The following is a 20,273-nucleotide window of genomic DNA, read 5'->3' as shown; positions in this document are numbered from 1 at the left end:
CTGGGTAAATTATGTGTTTATACAGTATGATGGCTACTTGAGGACACCTTTACCAGTCCACTGTTTACAGGTCAAAAAGCTTCCAAAACTGATCCCAGTGCAAAATTCAAGGTACACTATTTTAGCTACTTTGTAAGCAGATCTAAAGTACACTTTACCCCAATGTTCCACCCACATCTGTTCTCCAACCCAATCTAAAGCTCTGTCTATGTAGCCCTGTCTTAGCTTAGATGCTGCCCTTTGATAGGGGACCCTGTGACCCCCCCACTGCAGATGTCCCGGATAGGTATAATAGAGCTCTTTCTAGCATTCGGATTGGGTTGAAGGACAGCAGATGGGTGGAACTGGGTGCAGACCCAAGGTACATATCCTTGGTAAAGGCCCATGTTAATAAAATAGCTCATCTTTAAGTGGCAGGGTGTGTACAAGCATTGGATTACAAGTACTGGATTATTACATTATTAATATGATGTTCCTCATTCCAATTGTACAAGACAAACACTCATTAAGCTACCAGTACATAAAAAACACTACAAGATGAACAATTGATGGAACGGCATAGGGATATAGAAATATGACTTTCATCAGATACATACAAGCGCAAAGAAGAATGCACACCATGGATGCTACAGTTAGATCTCTAGAGCTTATCTTTCACACGTTATTTTGAAAGCTTTTTGTGTTTAACCAAATGTTATGTATTTTTACCCACCTGCACACTAAGATGAATCCATCTCTTCACAGAAAATCTCCCTTGTGTCATTACTTTTATAGGCGGCTGCAAACCATTTACAGTGCGATAATAAAACACGGTTTCTCTCTCCGAGATTGTGAGTTTGAACACAATCTGCCCATCAGCGGACTTTTCTATCACACACCTTCAGAAGTAAATATAAAAAAAAAGATCAAAATCATCTTCCAGACAACATAGACCAGAAAATAAAGTGCAGTATAAACCTTCACGACTCTAAAGCTCTCTACAGTCATCATGGGAAGATAGGATATTATTACTATAATGCTTTACTTTTCTAGGCTCTTCTAGGCAATACTTTGTGACAAATATATATATTTGGTATCCATTTCATAATATAATTGAGTGTTTATCTGTTGTTTAACCCCTTTGTGCCTGAGTAATTTTAAGACAGTGCCAAGAAATTGAATTTTCTTAAAGCATGTGTAAACCTTAGCAAAACACGTTGTTAAGTTGCTCCTTTTTGGTCTGGTAAATATACTAATGAAATATTTTGTTATATGTTGTTTGATAAGTACAAAAATACCCAGTGATCTTGCTAGAAATATTTTGACTTCCTGTGCTTTCTGCCAACTGTTATCAGTTAGTTTTGTACCCACTTCTGTGAACCACAAATCACCTCCCTTTATGTTATGGGGAAGAGGATATGGTGAGGTGTTCTGTAGCCCCAAAATAATTCCTAGAGTAACAATTCTGCTCCACTATAGTTACAGTACCATCCATGAGCATTGTTACCCTAAGACAGAAAGAGTGTTACTGGTATGATCACCAAAAGAAAATAAAAGGAAAAACACTTGAAAGAAAAAAAATAAGCTAATTCAGCCACCATATTTAAAGAGTTACTCCACTTTCATGGGGAAAAAAATTAGCAAATTAAAAAAATGAATAGCATATTGTCACAAGTTAGCCTGCAGTTTCTTGTTTGTGTTCTTACCTTCTTGCTGCAGTCCTGTTCCTGATCCCTTCTCATGTGTTTGTCTGTGCTCATCTATGGGCGTCGTCTGCTGTCCTCTGGGTTTTATTTCCTTCCCTTCCATCACTTCCTGGCCCGCTTCCTTGTTTGCCTGTCTATATGAGACGTGCTCAGACCGGGCCACTTTGCCTGAGCAACTTCCTAGTTGTCGGAGCTCCCGTATGTTACTACTGTCTGAATCCTACATTGACTACTCGTGTACCGACCTCGGCTATGAAGGACAGGTCTCTGACCTCTGACCTTGCTTGTTTTCCACCTGTCCTGACCTCGGCTTGCCTATCGGATTCCGTTTGTCTCCTCCCATTATACTCTGCTCCCTCGAGCGGTACCCTCAACCTCAGCTGGGCGTACCTGGAGGCCGCGACCTGGTCCCAGCTTGCTGCAAGTCCATCCCCACCATCAAGGGCTCTGGTGAAGAAGCAGGCTGGGGCTTAGGCTCTGCGCCCTGGAGGACCCCAAGTTGAGGATCAATAAGAGCTCACTACCACAGGTGCTGACACATATACAATTGTGACACAAGTCATATTGTAATTGAATGGTATTAAAAAATCACCTTTTCTTTTTAATCTGCAGTGCTATAACCTTCTGTGAAATACAATGCAATATTGCTAGCTGAAGCTGTTCTGTGCACAGATGGTGTACAGAATGCCCCCCAGAAATGTCACTTCCTGTTTGTTTGATTGGCTCACTGATTTTCTCAGAAATCTGCACTAAGATGCAAATCAGATTTTGGGCATCCCATGCAACAAAAATGTCATAATTTGTTGAGATACTCCCAAAGGGAAATCACTTTTAAAGGGATGCAGGCCCTGCTACTTTCCTCATTAGAGCCCTGCAAGTACAGCAGCTGATTGATAATTATAAAGACACTCCCATACAGATTCACTCTGTATTTGGACACACACAGCTATTTCTTCAGAATAACAAAAGGTAGGAATCTGCAAAAACAAAGTGTGCTTAAATCCCTGCAATGTATATAGATTACCAAGAGCGGAATGTTTTTTTATTTTTTTAAAAAAAGTGGAATTACTTTTGAAGGATGGGTAAGCTGCAATACATTACATTTTTGTTCTTGAGTTTGGATATGCAAGACAAACCAGACATCCCTGAATTCCAGGGACAGTCCCAGTTGCATCATTGGGGAGGCAGGGAGTGATGGATAACAAATACTGCTAATATAAGAACACAGATGTATTCATTTATTTGTTTCCTGTAATCTTCTGCAGAACTGAACTCAAATGGCAAAGGGCAGCACAGTAAGCCCGTTAAGATATACTGCACTACACTGTGGTGGAAATGTAACTAGAGGAAATTGCCGAAAAGGTGGATAGATAAGTTTTGTGACCGGTTTGGTGATGCTCGGTTATTGTCCAGTCAACAGGCTTGGGTATTAATTAAGTTGTCAGGACCTGGATCGGGACCCAGGACATCTGCTCTATCTGGCACTTTTTGCTGAGCCACCTGAGATGCTTGGATGGCTCCCTATCTCGGATCCGTAGACAATCTTGTCTTGTACTTTGTTAACCATGAACCTTTTTAAGCCATGCCTTTGCACGTCCTGTTTGCCAGATTATTGTGCTCTTCTCCAGACAATATCGCGCTCCTGTCGCTCCTGCTGTTGTCCTTATCTTCGCTACCACTTGTTACTAACTTTTGTCTTGTTCCTCAACTACACTTTCCCTTGATTCCAGCCTGCAACCACTTGTCACCAACCTTGGCTTGTTTACTGACTGTGCTTCTACTTGATCCCTATCTGCTATATCTGTTACTGGACCCCGGCTTGCTCACCTCCTGGTGGAGCGATCCTGATGACAGCAACCTGGTACTAACATGCAACAAAACCCATCTGCACCATTAGGAGCACTAGTGAATGCCGGCTAGTGCTTTGACCCCATTCCTCGGGTGAGCCCGCATCATCCACCAGGGTGACCTTCCTGTGTACATTACTGTACTGGTCTCTGAGCCTGACCCTAATTTTCACACTGTATTATGTTAAACTAAACTAAACTTTTCTATTTTCTTATACACCAGTGCCATTTTACATTCTATTTAAACCACCATTGTCATGGTGCTGAGAAGATATGACATCAGCCATCTGAGTGCTTCAAAGGTTGGTGGAGAGCTAACATAATCACACTAGCTACAAATGGAGAAACAGAAAAAGGGCGCACCGACCTAGTGCATTATCGTTTAAAATAATTTATTGAAGAAACAAAAGTAGGTATCATACTCACAATGGACATAATAACACAGGCATGTCAAACTGAACAAGATGTATGATCCAAACAACATCTGAGTCCATACGATGGAACCCTGGATGACCAACTGGCTAACGCTTTTCGAGGACACAACCTCTTCCTCAGAGCCTTCCTAGCGCAGGAGTAAGGTGTTTGTTGTGTTGGATAATCACACTAGCAACTGTGCCAGATAGCACCAAAAGCATGCTGTGAATGTAGTATACACTGCACATGTGCTCATTATTGAGCATATCTAACTTGCGTTTCTTTAGGGAAACTGTTAAATGGATTTAGTTCTTCTTTAACCACTTTCCTACTGGGCACTTTTACCCCCTTCCTGCCTACGTCAAATTCCAGCTTTCAGTGCTGTCCCACTTTGAATGACAATTGCGTGGTCATGCAACACTGTACTCATATGAAATGTTTATAATTTTTTTACACAAATAGAGCTTTCTTTTGGTGGTATTTAATCACCATTTGTTTTTTTTATTTTTTGCACTATAAACTAAAAAAAAAATTAAAAAGTTGAAAAAAAAGTTTGTTTTTGTTTCTATTATAAAATTTAGCAAACAGGTAATTTTTCTCCTTCACTGATGTGCATTGAGGAGGCTGCACTGATAGGCAGCACTGATGGGCACTGATGAGGTGGCACTGATAGGCAGCACTGATGGGCACTGATAGCCTGCACTGATGAGGCGGCACTGATGACTGATGAGGTGGCACTGGTGAGCATTGATGAGGAGGCACTGGTGAGGCTGCACTGATGGGCACTGATAGGCAGCAATGATGGGCACTGATAGGCTGCACTAAAGGGCACTGACTGGCAGCACTGACTGGTGGCACTGACTGGTCGCACGTATAGGCGGCACTTACTGGCAGCATTAATGGGCAGCACTGCTGGGCACTGATGAGCAGCACTATTAGGCACTGATGGGCAGCACTGTTGGGCACTAATGGGCAGCACTGTTAGGCACTGATGGGCAGCACTGTTGGGCACTTTTGGGGCTGCAGTGATAATCAGTGTAGATCTCTTCTTTCACAGTTGCCGATACTTTCCTCATGCTGTGACAGCATGAGGAAAGTACTACCAATAACCAGCAAGTGTATTTCCATGGTGATCAGCTGTGATTGGACACAGCCAGGGGCGGACTGACCATTTGGGAACTCGGCACTGCCCGAGGGCCCGGGGTCAGTAGGGGGCCCCATGAGATGCCCCTGGTACCTTTCATAGGCTTTTTTGGGTGTGGTTTGAGTGTGGGCAAGGACACAGGGGCCCATGATCCCTTTCTGCCCGGGGGCCCCATGCGTTGTCAGTCCGCCCCTGGACACAGCTGATCACATGGTAAAAGGCCACTGTGATTGGCCCTTTACCATGTCATGTGATCAGCTGTGTCTAAAGGATACAGCGATCACAGACAGTGCAGGGTGCACGCCGCTGGGACGTCATATGACAACCACCCAGAACTGGACAACCATGCTGTGGCTGTCATTTGGCTATAGCACAGTCAAGAAGTGGTTAAAGGACTATATAACAAAAAACAAAAGTTTTTTGACTTGGTATAAAGTTCAGGCACCCAGAAGTGCTTTTCTACTGAATCCAGATTAGACATACCACTATACTTCCTACACCTGTGTAGCATCCCCTTGACCGGATGAATGAGAGGGTCCTCCAATGACAGAATGTAGCAAAACTTACCCCAGGACTGAATCCATGGTTAGTAATAGGTTATTGAGAGACATTGAGGGACAGTCATTTCTTTTTTTTTTTCCCCCAAATATTTTACTGATTCAAACCCACAAGGAGAGAGGGCTAAAGTGGAACTAAACCCAATGATTTAACTCTTTCCCAAAACAGTTATATTCAAGGCATGTTGTGAATGATAACTATCATTGTTGCTAGTAGTTTCAACCTAACAGCCAAACCATCAAATGGTTATGATTAAGCACTCTTAGGATGAAACGTGTTAATGTTTGTTTCCTTGTCTCGGGTGGCTGTGATGTTCATACTTACCGAGTACTTCAATGAAGGTTCTGGATTTTTCTTGCACTAGTGTGGGGTCATCCACTTCTCTTCTTGAAGTGTCCGTGGCTGCGAGCTGGACCAGCACCTTCCTGTGTGGATTAGGGGGTCAGAGGAGAGGTGGACCAACCTGGAGAAGTGCATCTTCATTGTTGATCAAGTGGCTGCTGTCTTAACTGATCACATGAGCAACACCATGGCAACTGCAGATCCAACAGAGGCTAAGATGACAGCATTCTTGTTTGTAATGGATAGAATGGTTTAATTCCACTTTAAGGGTTCCAGATACCCAAACAAACACTGATAGACTGCAGATCCACTTTCAGGTTGTTTAGTGAAAATGGGCCTATCACCTGGATAGCAGAATTCTCAAGGAATCTTCCCAAGAGAGTCACCAAGCTCCTGTTAGGGTCCAGCAGCTCTGCAGCTTATCCCTTCAGCAGGGTCTCTCCTGGCTCTCCATCTTGATTCAGAATACCCCTCTACCAGCAGAACAGCTTAGCTTCTGAGGACAACTATTGGCCACAATCAAAGCCTGTATTGGCAAGCACATTTAAGGCCCTCTAAAACAGTTGGGTCCAGGAAAGATTACTTAACAGCATATCTACCCATGCCAAAGTCTTAGGGGGAAAAAGAGCACTTGAGGTCAGACCCAAAATATTTATGTCCTCATCCAGCATGCACTATTGGCAGTTACCTTGCTATTGGCCAGCTAAATGGAGCATACATATTCATAACCCAGTATAATTGTGGTTTCTCTCTCTAATGCCAGAGGGACCAGTGAAGCCTTCTGGCAGAAGGCAGAAACAACAGTAACCCTGAGTTTAGAGGATGACATAATGAATGCAGGGCACTTAGGGCAGAGTGGGTACTCCGGGATGCTTGTCCCCATAAAGCACACAATATAGCAAAGGGATTAGACTTTTTTCTAAATGTCCCACTTTTACCTAATAAAGGAATGAAAAAATCACCAGTTTGTGTGCAGGTTTGTATTACTCCTCACACATACTTTTAGATGTAATACATACAGCTTTTAGTTCCCCTGAGACATCTGAATCTGGGGCTGCTCTGATTGGGCAAAGCTTTATCACCTTCTGGTAGTGTGAAAACTCCCTCCTGCTGTCCATACATTTCTATTGATCTATCATTATGGCATGCCTAACAGGACAGTAGGAAGCATAAAAGCATACCACTATATGGTGGTGCCAAAACTGTGCCCATTTGCAAAGTTAGGCACCATATGAGCCAGAGCTTTATACCTGTTAGCTTCTTTTTTGTTGTTGTAAAAATGACAGAGCTTTTTTAGCTGCAGTAGAAACAAATGAGACAAATTAGGTCACTGACCTGGCTGTATTATCAGGCAGGGAGGCCTACATTACAAGACTATCTGAACAAAATTCCATATCTTTTGGTTGCTATTTTAACTTTAAATTAATGAACAACTGACTAACAACACACATATTACTAACTTCAAAACTGACATTTCAACATGAATGTTGCACCACTTTCTCAAACTAAATCTTTCTAAAACCAAGCTTGTAATATCCCCTGCTGGTGCCCTCCTCCATGACTTTCCATAAAGATCAATAATACAATTGTCAGTCCCACCCTTCATGCCAGAGTACTTGGTGTAATCCTAGACTCTGATCTGTCCTTTTGGCCCCAAATCCAATCTGTCAAAAGCTTTTAGACTTCACCTCCATAACATATCTAAAATTTGCTCCTTTATAGCCATTGAAACCACCAAGCTACTCATTCACTCCCTTGTTATCTCTCGCCTTGACTATTGCAACTCATAGGCCTACCTCTCTGTAGGCTATCCCCTCTTCAGTCTAATATGAATGCTGCTCCCAGAGGTTACTTCACCAATACTCATCCAACAACAAAAATGATAAATAATGTGAAAATCTAGTTGAATATATCAACCATAGTGCAACATAAAACTCCTTCAGCAGCCAATTCGGTCAAAGTGTGCTTTTGTCCATGAGATGGACCATGTTACATTCCTGGGTACTACTAATGTAAACTTACACAGCTAAATAATCTTATGCTCCTTTAACTCTGCTCCACACCTTGTAAACAGAAACACTAAAAATAGTGCTTTATCCTTTATAAGATTTATTCTTTATAAAAAATTTGTATATATACACTCAAATTAAAAGGGTGCTGAATTGCACTAGGTATATAAAGCTAGTATTCCTAGATTTGCCAATCTTGTGCAATATCGCCCCATACAACGCTACAGGTTACCTCAAACCTCCAAATGAGCATTGTGATGTCATCCAAGGTCCCGTCCCTCCGCATTTCGTCACCCTACACATGACTTCCTCAGATTCATCTACTTTACCAACCGTTCAGTGTCTGCCAATCCCTCCACTGGTTTCCAACTGCCCAACAAATTAAATTCAGGATAATAACAACAACATACAAAGCCATTCAAACCTTTGCCCCAAGCTACATCACCAATATTGTGCCCAAATATTGCTCAAACCATCCTCTCCATATCTCCCAAGACCTCCTTGCTCACTAGCTCTCTTGTCACCTCCTCCCATGCTTGTCTCCAGGACTTCTCCAGAGTCTCTGCCATCCTCTTGAACTCTCGACCTCAATCTGTCCATCTATCTCCTACTCTGGCCACCTTTAGGCAATCCCTTTAAATTCATCTCTTCAGAAAAGCCTTTCACACCTCCAACTAACAACTGAACTTCCATCAACTCATCCCCCACAGTGTGTACCTTTTTTGCCACTTGCCCCACCCTATCAGATTATAAGATCTTATGAGCAGGACTCTCTTAATGCTCTTGTACTTTATTGTATTGTATCTCACAAACAAACAAAGGATTTCCCAGCACATTTACCAACCAGCCTGAAAAACAACCAAAGTGGTTCTGTCTAACAGTTTTCTTTACTGTAAAGGCACGTGATGCCTATGCTGCCATTGTGCTCTTGCTGGGCATCACATGCATCTCTGTGCCTTTAAGGAGGGATGGGCTCCCTCCAGTCATACCTGTTATTAATCTATCTATACTTATATGTGCTCCTACTAAGGAGGCTCTGGAAATTTAGAGTTAGGACGGCAGTAAATACAGGGGTTCCTTGGCACGAGCACTGCCGCTTACGCATATATTTGCAAATGTGTGCAAACCCTTGTGTAACAGTGTATACCCAGAGACTGACATGAGTTCCAGAATTCGCCTGTCCGGTTCCGGTGCAAGGCGCCACTACATTCGGGCCAGATGTAGTCCTAGGCCTGAGGAAGAAGATGGGAGAGGGAAATCTCCTTCTCTACCTTGACAAGAAGCTACATATTAATATGTTAGCAGTAATATGTTAGCAGATGACACCCCTGAGCCGAAGTGTTTTGGGAACAGGTGGGCACCCCGGCAGTCACCACGGTATTCGGATAGCCACAGCCGACTGGTACTCACCCGTGACCACTCACTTGGTTGGCCCAGCAGTGTTGCTGGGGAGAACAGCTTCCTTTTCAGAAGGAACCTGGGTCTCCCGCAGTACATATCACCCCAAGGTGAACCCGTGGGCACAGTGGCTCTGTGCCCTGGTCAGGCCAGCCCGTGGCAGGAGTGGGTTGCGTCAGGAGGGAAATTGCAGTTCCCTCCAATGCAACCACCTGAGGGGGGAGGTGTAACAGCGTATACCCAGAGACTGACGCAGTCTTCCATTTTGTTAAGAATCTCCATGTTGTCCCTCATTTTTCCCCCTTTCCTCTCTGTTAATCCACAGGGACATATGTGTGTTGGAAGGGTCAGAGGCAGGCTAGAGCACTGCAGGGAGCCCAGAGCCATAAAACACCTCTCTGAGCAAGGCGCCTAGCTGTCTGAGCAACCTGTGCCATTTAACACCTCGTATAAAGATAACGAAGCCTTCCCAGGAGTTCAAGGCATTCCAAAGAAGCACGAATCAGATAAACACTTTTCAAAATCCATTTTTCCTCTATGTCTCATATCTTGGAATATGAGAGACTTACATAGCAACGGGACATATCATCAGATTGGCCACGAGAAGACAAACAATTTGATGGGTCACTCGCCTTGCCTCGAATACATAGGAAAGCCGAAAAATAGATCTCATGAACCGTTCAGTGTATAATTTCATAATTCATATCTAATCAATCCTCAGACGTGTCTGCATAATAATCTATGGGTGGAATGTCACTTGTGCATAGAATAAGTTATGAGTCAAAATATTAACTACACGAGATTTTGGCTCTAGTTTAGGTCCATGCCCAGACCTCCATGCCCTTAACGGGCTATTGGTCCTTGACTTCAGAGACACCCCCTGCTGGGGAACTACAAATTAGGCTGTCAGGCCTAAGAAGAGTTAAGTTGAAGACGTCTCCCTTTTTAACATCAGTACCACCTGGGGAGACCCATGCCCTTTTGCTCTGAAACTTGGATCTGCTAACCCAGGACTTTGGCAAGTACCTTAACCCTTTCACCTCTCTCTGATATCTCTTTGCTGTGCTGTTGGTCTCTGTATATTTATATATATATATATCTTAGTTACATCTTTTTCTGTAAATATTTTTATTGCACCCGTTTGACCTTTTAGTAATAAATCTTTCCTTCTGAAAGTGTTGAACTGTTTCTATAGCGCTTTATTGCAATTTACGAATTCCTGCCTGTAAAACAGATGCTACTGTGTTTGTTTAACCTGCTGTATAACCGGCCTGCGGTGACCATTTCATACAGACGATTATCTCAACCATTATAGTGTTATAGCTGATATCACCGAGTTTCCTCTTTCTCTGTACAAAAAGGAGGTGGTGGCAGTGTGCAGGGTTAATTGTGTAATTAACCTGACCCAGTAACAATCGCATTCAGGCTGCCGGTGCATCGATTGTGGTCCAATTAGCTGGAAAATCGTTGTGCAGGTGGGTGTGGCATTGTTATGCACATGACAGCGTGGTTTTAGATTGGCTAGTCCTTCGGTCACGAGTTTGGTGAGAAGGGCTGAGAAGGGCTGGAGTCTGACGCCACGGTCATCACATATTGGTGACAGCGATCGTGGGATCGTCGCATATTGGTGGCAGCGATCCCGCGTCCGTGACACCTTGTTTTTAGACAGAGCCACTTTGGTTGTTCTGCAGGCTGGTTGTTAAATGTGCTGGGAAATCCTCTGTTTGTTTGTGATGTGCATTGTCTTTCCATGTGCACCTTGCTGCAAAGGCCAGTTATAGATTGTGGTGGTTGCCACCCTTTTGTACTGTATTGTATTGTAACTGTACTGTATCCTTTACTGTAAAATGATGCGCAAACAGTAGGTGCTATATAAATTCTGTATTGTAATAAAATAATTAGCAACTGCTTAGCAAAACATTTATTAAAAAGAAGCAGGTTGGGTGTGCTAGTGTTGTTGGGCTTCATCTTTAAAACATTTGTTGCAAAAATCTTTGAAACTCTTCGTCCCATCCAATTCTTATGAGCTTCCCAATCAGATCTATATGACCGCATGGCGTAAACACCATTACTGTATGCTAGCACTTATTTCCAGTAAAGTAAATCATACACTCTGCATATTTTAAACTTTATAAACCCAGAAAAACATTCAAATAAAACTGAAATATACGAACCATAAAATTCATGACTGGTGGCACAAAAAGGAAAAAAAAAGACCAAAGATTGCCAGCAGTGAGAATTTAACTAGCAATGGCATCTAGACAGCAAGAAAAAGAGTTAAGTACTACAGCTCTGGGATAAGGAAACCAGGGGAAATTAAGTTCAGATATATCATTTATCTTCACCATTTATTCTATTTAAATTTCACAGATGGCAGATTCCCTGTCGTCGTTACCGCCACACTCATTCATACCTTTAGGCCACCGTACTTTAGGCACCCGTTACACGATATCCTTTTTTCGTTATTTGAAGTAAGGAGCGGCAACACAACAAGCTCTTAAGCGCTGAATAAAAAAGGGGGGAATGATGATAAGGATGCTATGGCCTCATTGTCTAGTATTCATCTTCAAACTACTCCCTCATTAGTTATTGAACTTTCCTCGCTAAACAAAGCCGAATACGACTATTCATCCTAATTTGGTGCCATAGGCTGAAATTCCTTCAAGATTTCATGCATTGTGTATCTAACGACACCAGCTATTTTTAAGAGTTGCCTCAGGTGAGCTGTGGAAATTCAAAGAAATGATTGCACATTATATCTTAACACCATGTGGATCTATTCAAAGGAATTCCAGGGCTGGCTCTCTGTTGGGAGCGTGATTTTAGAGACAAAATCGGTTTTCATTATTTCGCCAATTAGGACATAAAATATTCTCTTGGTATATGTGAATAAGCAGCTAATTATTGCTAGAAAGCCGTTTATGAGGACACACAGGAAGAATGACAAATTTGAAATAATTTTTTTTTTTGACTTTTTTAATTTAGTTTAAAAAAAAAGGCAAAGCACCACGTGTACAACATTTTTTAAAGGATTGATCAATTATGGGATTATTTCTCGTCATAGGTATCCAAAGTATCCAAATATATAAAATTATTAAGAAATGTCTTTTTAAACAAGGTGCCATTAAATTGATTTTAAATATATGAAACTAATGTACTCCTTGAAATGACTCATTTATAAATTATTATTCTCATACGATGGCAAAACTTCATTTTCAGGAGCCATTTTTTTCAGTATCCTCTCTTACGGTATGCTTAAACTGGTATTAAACCCCCCAAATAAAATGTAATAAATTGCAGCTCAACAATCATTGGATGTGGTGGCTGCATTAGATTTCTTTTTTTTTTGTAGGCTTTTTTCCCTCTTTTTTCACCTGCCAATCTGGTCAGGAACACATCTCCTGTATTAAAGTGCCCCTACTCTGGATGAAAAAGCACAGGAGGCACAGCAGACAGCAGCATTGTCAATCTGAGGGGACGGGAATGATAAATGTACTAGATGATTTAAATACACTAACAAATTGAAGCCAAGTTTCAGCTCACACTTTATAACCAGTTGCAATAGTTTTTGAAATAAAGGTTTTACATGATTAAATAAAAGCTGATAATTGTAAGCACCCCTGTCACTGGTAAATGGTTTGTCTCTACCCTGTAAACTGATACATCTGGAAGAGAACTTGTGACTTACTGACTGGACCAGGTGAAAATAGTGAAAAAAATAAAACTTAAAAACTGCAGACATCACATCTAAGAATTTTTAAGCTGCAATATAATAAATGTTTGCTTTTGGTTTTAATATTGCTTTAAAGTCCAACTCCTGGTGACCACTGTCATTGGAAATCCAAAATTTTAGAGCTGTCCCTGAAGCAAGAGGTATGCATAAATCTTCCAACGGGGATACCTGTTCTAGTGACAACCGTCTAAGACCTTATTCATACGTATTGGTCTTTGAAGAGCAGTTCCTATTCAGATTGCTCTTCAAAGAGTAATTGACAGACATTGAGGAGGCGTTGTATTGCCTCCTCGTTTGTTGCTTTAAAGTGTTACTAAACCCACAACAGTAAAATCAGTCTGTACAGTGGGGCAAAAAAGCATTTAGTCAGCCACCAATTGTGCAAGTTCTCCCACTTAAAAAGATGAGAGAGGCCTGTAATTGGCATCATAGGTAGACCTCAACTATGAGAGACAAAATGAGAAAACAAATCCAGACAATCACATTGGCTGATTTGGAAAGAATTTATTTGCAAATTATGGTGGAAAAAGAGTATTTGGTCACCTACAAACAAGCAAGATTTCTGGCTCTCACAGACCTGTACCTTCTTCTTTAAGAGGCTCCTCTGTCCTGCACTCATTACCTGTATCAATGGCACCTGTTTGAACTTGTTATCAGTATAAAAGACACCTGTCCACAACCTCAAACAGTCACACTCCAAACTCCACTATGGTGAAGACCAAAGAGCTGTCAAAGGACACCAGAAACAAAATTGTAGACCTGCACCAGGCTGGGAAGACTTAATCTGCAATAGGCAAGCAGCTTGGTGTGAACAAATCAACTGTGGGAGCAATAATTAGAAAATGGAAGACATACAAGACCACTGATAATCTCCTTCGATCTGGGGCTCCACGCAAGATCTCACCCCGTGGGGTCAAAATGATCACTGTGATCGTTATTGAACACAGTTCAGAACGGTGAGCAAAAATCCCAGGACCACACGGGGGACCTAGTGAATGACCTGCAGAGAGCTGGGACCAACGTAACAAAGGCTACCATCAGTAACACACTATGCCGCCAGGGACTCAGATCCTGCAGTGCCAGACGTGTCCCCCTGCTTAAGCCTGTACATGTCCGGTCCGTCTGAAGTTTGCTAGAGAGCATTTGGATGATCCAGAAGAGGATTGTGAGAATGTCATATGGTCAGATGAAACCAAAATAGAACTGTTTGGTAGAAACACAACTCGTCGTGTTTGGAGGAGAGAGAATGCTGAGTTGCATCCAAAGAACACCATACCTACTGTGAAGCATGGGGGTGGCAACATCATGCTTTGGGGCTGTTTCTCCGCAAAGGGACCAGGACAACTGATCCATGTACAGGACAGAATGAATGGGGCCATGTATCGTGAGATTTTGAGTGCAAACCTCCTTCCATCAGCAAGGGCATTGAAGATGAAATGTGGCTGGGTCTTCCAACATGACAATGATCCCAAACATACCGCCCGGGCAATGAAGGAGTGGCTTCGTAAGAAGCATTTCAAGGTTTCAAGGTCCTGGAGTGGCCTAGCCAGTCTCCAGATCTCAACCCCATTGAAAACCTTTGGAGGGAGTTGAAAGTCCGTGTTGCCCAGCAACAGCCCTAAAACATCACTGCTCTAGAGGAGATCTGCATGGAGGAATGGGCCAACATACCAGCAACAGTGTGTGCCAACCTTGTGAAGACTTACAGGAAACGTTTGACCTCTGTCATTGCCAACAAAGGATATAGAACAAAGTATTGAGATGAACTTTTGATATTGACCAAATACTTATTTTCCACCATAATTTGCAAATAAATTCTTTCCAAATCAGCCAATGTGATTGTATGGATTTTTTTTCTCATTTTGTCTCTCATAGTTGAGGTCTCCCTATGATGCCAATTACAGGCCTCTCTCATCTTTTTAAGTGGGAGAACTTGCACAATTGGTGGCTGACTAAATACTTTTTTGCCCCACTGTATATGCAGTAAATCATGCTTGTTATACTTACTGTGGAACCTAAGGGGTTAATCCTCTGCATTGTGTAAAAGGCTGATCCTGACTTCTCTGATCCTCCTTTTCTTCCAGTGTCCCTCTCTTATGTCCTGATAAGAGATATCGTGTGGCACATGCTCAGTTTGGTGTGTATTGCTATAAAGGTTTTTTTTTTTCTTGGGAGAGTGCATGTGATCAGCACAGGGCCAATCAGCACTGTCCAGATAGAGGTCAGGGGTTTTGCATCCTCCTAGAGTAGAACAAAAACTCTTTCTACAAGCTTTAACATGTGTTCTTCTGAACACTGATAGAAGTCACCAGACTGCTCTAACTGCTGATGAGAAAAGGTATTTAACAGTTTATATTTACTAAAATAATTGCACTTCCATGTTCTGTGTACTGTGTGGGAGACCAGATATAGTGAATGCAGGGTCCTGGGTTTATTAACACTTTAACCCCTTGGATGCAGCAGTAGACTCCTAGATTGTAAGCTCCAAGGAGCAGGGCCCTCGAACCCCTCGTGTATTATTGTATTGTTACTGTGCTGTCTCGTGTACTGTCTCCCAATATAATGTACAACGCTGAGCAAACTGTTGGCGCTATATAAATACTGTATAATAATAATAATATAATAATACACTGCTACGACATGCATTGCATGTGGCTATGGGGCGTCTGCAGAGGGGCCGCATTCACTTGAATGGGTTGAGATCAGTGGGTGGCAGCACCGCCAAAATAAACGAGATAAAACTCCTGCCATGGCATGTGTACACCCCTGGCTGCAGGACAGAGAGCTGTAGGGGGGTGGTAAAACAGAGACTCAACTGCAGGGTTTTAACCTCCCCCCCCAGCCTCGTGTGAACTAGCCCTAAGAGAAAAATCCCCTCACTTTGGGGAAATTTCACCTCACATCTTTTTGTATCTCTGGAACAGGAGGTGAATTTTCCTAAAGAGACCCAAAGAGCATACACAAAAAATAGGTAGTTCAGCCTTAATTACAACTTGTCAAAACCTTAAACATTCCTGTACATTTTTACAGTCCAACATTATCTAAGTGATTCCCACAGCCTTGTCACATCCCTCATTAATTTAGGTTTATAGCTAAGTTAACAAGGAACTAAATAATTAACATATGTCCTATAACCCAGTTTTAGGCTTCTTTCCAATTAGAAAAAAAAAACACATTCTGATACAGTCTACAAAATAACGCTTCTCATTGTTCTAATATCTATTAAAGTTTAAAAGTTTAAATGAAGGAGATAACAAGATCCAAGTTAAATTAACAGAGGCATGAAAAAGTTGGACTTTTTTCTTGATTTTTGTTTTCAAGGCAGATGACCCTGGGCTGCTGATTTTGCAGGCAAGAGAAGGTAACAGATGCTTTCGTACTTACATTTCACTGGCTTGCTCAGGTTTCAGCCATGCAGTCAGCGTAAATGAACTTCCTACTTTTGCCATTGTGGTTGTTATAAAGCAATCTTTGTGATCATAAAAGATGAAGCTGTAGGAATCTTTTCTGGATTTTGGGTGCAAGTCTTTCACATCTTTTCTGACACAAGAACCAAGGTCTCCTTCAAGGAGAGGATGATAGGTCGGAGTGTAGGATCTATATGGGCAATCTTGAATGCAAAATCGCTGGATGCAAGTCTGCAGGCTTTGCTCGTTTGATTCACTTTGACAAAAAACGCTTCTCTGTGGAAAGCCGCATGTGGCATTGGGTGGCTCCGTGAAGATGGGCTTAAACACTGCCAAATTTTCCAGTTTTGGAAAGAGACCTTGTGCCCTCACTAAAGCAACATTTGTGTGGCATCCAAAATGTAACGCTTCAAAAATGTGAAGCAAAGTAAAAAGCTTTCTAAGCAACAGAAATGAATACATTTTGATTTTTTCATACAATCTGTAGAAAAAATCCTTTATTATAATTTGACGTGATGAGTCATTTGAGAGGATGTCAACTTCTGGGTTTCGGATGAACCATTGTGTAATTCACTACAGATTTCCTATAAGAGGACACAAAGGTACATTAAACTAAGGCATGGACAACATTTGATTGCTAGTCAACAAAATTGGTCTGATTTATCAAAATGTTTGAAAGAACAATATGGGGGAGATTTTACTAACACTGGAGCATGCAGCATTTGGTGCACGTCTGCATAGTAACCAATCAGCTTCCAGCTTTTATTTTCAAAGCTTAATTGAACAAGTTAGAAGCTGATTGGCTACTATGCTCAGCTGCACAAGATTCTGATTGCACCAGTTTTAGTAAAGCTCCTTCAAAGTGTTGCCCAAAATAACTACTCAAGTCCCCATGTTTTCTTTACCAATGAAATTATGGAAAATGAAAGCAAAACAGTGAATGTTCAGGCAGGCTGAGACATTGATTCAGGACAGATTTAGCTACCCAGAGTAGAGGCTGGTCAGTTTGGCACCTGCACCAAATGTCCATATTCTCAGCTTCACATATTTCATCACCATTCAATATCTCACCAAATATATGTCAGCCTTAAATGTCAGAGGCAGTCCATGAGCAACCCAGTAATTTGCAGATGTGTTCTAAATCAACTTAATTGACCTAATTTGTTGTGTTTATGACTATCGTAAAGTAGAACTCTGGCCAGACTATGGACATTCAAATATTGACATATTCCTAACAGGCAGTAAATACATTTTAAAAAAAATCCCCTACTGACCTATGTAGCTGCAGCCATTTGTGGAGGAATTCATCCTCAAAATTAGCAACCAAAGAGTTTCAATTTTACTCTCACTTTCTGTAGCTCAACACCTCCCTCCCAGTAGTGAATTGGCAGGGAGGTGAGGGCCCAAGGATGACCTCATCAGTGCACTTCTGCTCCTTCATTGTACAATTATACTGGGTCTGGACCAGACTGCATTGTTTAATTGCAGTGTAATCTGAAGGGAGGTCAAGAAGGACCTGTCAGTGCTGCCTTGTATCACAAGACTGGCTAAAAAGATTGCAAACACATAGGCAAGTATTTGCATTGCAAACAAATTGGCAGGCAAGATAACTCTTACATTTGCATTTCTATTTAACTGTACAACTGGATTTGACTTATCGGGTTAAATACTAATACTGTAGAATGATTTATTTTTATTTTTGTTTTGTTTTTTAAAATGCAAATTAATGAGTTGGGCATAGTTTAATAGAAAACTACTCTTTTCTAAATGAAATGAGGAGGTCCAGGATATATATATATATATATATATATATATATATATATATTTTTTTTTTTTTTTTTTTAATTATTATTTATTTATTTATTTCCTGGACCTCCTCATGTCAGCCTACTATGAGTCAGCTGTGCCCCCTTTGAGCCCCCCAGGACAATACAATTAGCCTATAAAGTGTGGATGTCTATCCTCACGCAGGGTTCTTTTATATATTTAAGTATATATACAAGGCCAGACAGATGCCACACACTTCTGTTTCTAATTTAATGTAGAGATAAAGTAACAGTTATTACTTTTAATCACTAAACAGAGAGTGCTGCAACTGCCTGGCTTTGGATTCTTGCAGGTAGGAGGTGGAACATGAGTTATTCACACATTGCACTGATTTCTACTATGTATATATATATATATATATATATATATATATATACAGTGTATGTATATATATATATATATATATATATATATATATATAAATTTGTAACTGTTGTTATTTGTTATTAACTGCCTTCCATTTAAAGTGGAACTTTACTCTGTCAATCAACATTGATTATTTTTAATCCTTATATGCTGCTAATATTATCTAACAGATAGGAGAGTATTACATTTGCTTGTTTTAAACTTTCTTTTTTCACATTTTTTCACTCACTTCTTGGTTTCCATGTCTAGGCAAATAATGTCATACATTCCAAGGGTCTTCAGGAGGGGAGGAAAGCTTTCTCAGTTAGGCACACCCTCCTGCCTGAGCTAAGGGCAGATGTCTTCCAGATTCCAGAAGGGAGTAAATTAATCTGCCCTTACCTAAGATGGCCACATCCAGAAATGCTAGAGGGCTGTTTTTCAAAGTGATTTCTCAGTAAAATAAAACACAGAGACATGGATGGATAAGTGAATTTGCTTTAAATATTAAAAAAAGACTTAAATAGTGTTTTTGGTTTGTGGTGCACAGATGTAGTGTAGTTCCACTTTAATTCTGCATCCACTATGCTTCTTACAAGCAGCACCCTCTGAGCCCTTTTATATTGATTTGCTTTGCGTTGTTTATGAAAGGACTACACAAACTGTTAACAGCCATATAAATCCTGTATAGTACTAATTGAAATACCAACTTTCTTACAGCATAACAATCTGTGTGCAGAACACTTTCAAATATCTTATGTCATGTTTTTGTGATAAAATGCTGCATCCGAGCTGGTATGCTTAGGAACATAAGAAAGATATTCTGGATATCAAAGATACATAACAAGACGGGATTCACCCAACAAAACTATTACTATACAATGAAACTCAGGAAGAACAGATTAATAATCAGCAGCTCTTTTATTAATTGTATATTTTATAATAATTAAACCCAAGACTCTACAAGCATCTGAGAACTCTTTCATCAAGTAATAGACAGTATATATATACATATATATATTTTTATAAACTGCCATTGCTTACCTTATTTTGAGGCCTCCTCCTGCTTGTTAGACGGACAGAAAAGCTGATTACACCTCCCCAGCCACCGCCATCTGTCCTCCCCTTTGTTTCAGATCTTCCTTCTTACTTAATTATCTTGTTTTGCTTGAAGCTAATGGAAAACTTCCAAGAAAACTTTACTTCTGCAGGTACAGCATGTGTTCCATGGACAGAACTTCACCTTCGTCTCCCACCTTTACCTCCGGACTGCTAAGAGTTACCAGGAGGAAGCACGTGCGGAGTTGCTTAGGAACAGTCTGTCACTCCAGACATCTCAGTCCTCCATCCACCAGCTGTCCACATTAACTAAAGTGTGATAGTGGGGCTTATCAACTAAGTTGACAGATTATACTAATTTGCCCTAATTTTTTTTCTCTTCTTTTTTCCTTTAGGGATTGCCAAATCTTAAAACACAAAAGTTATATAAATGTAAAAATATTATTATTAAAAATATGCATTGCATGCAGAAGTTCCCGCACTTGCATATAAACCAAAGCACAGA

The 20,273-nt window shown here is 41.0% G+C and overlaps 1 protein-coding gene across 1 annotated transcript in view; it reads right to left on the bottom strand.

The window, feature by feature from the left end:
* Nucleotides 1-16,999, bottom strand: part of USH2A (usherin) — a 1,035,348-nt gene extending 1,018,349 nt beyond the window's left edge. Inside the window, exons 1-2 of the mRNA XM_089684798.1 lie at nt 16,515-16,999; nt 713-878 (exon numbers count right to left, since the gene is read on the bottom strand). Coding sequence (XP_089540924.1) covers nt 713-878; nt 16,515-16,999 — 651 coding nt within the window. The remainder of the gene's footprint in view (nt 1-712; nt 879-16,514) is intronic.
* Between the last annotated feature and the right edge of the window lie 3,274 nt (nt 17,000-20,273).

This window comes from Staurois parvus, unplaced genomic scaffold, assembly GCF_062004578.1.
Source record: "Staurois parvus isolate SC_StPar_1 unplaced genomic scaffold, SC_StPar_1.0 ptg000357l, whole genome shotgun sequence".
Taxonomy (NCBI): Eukaryota; Metazoa; Chordata; class Amphibia; order Anura; family Ranidae; genus Staurois; species Staurois parvus.
This window is presented reverse-complemented; position numbering and strand designations above follow the sequence as displayed.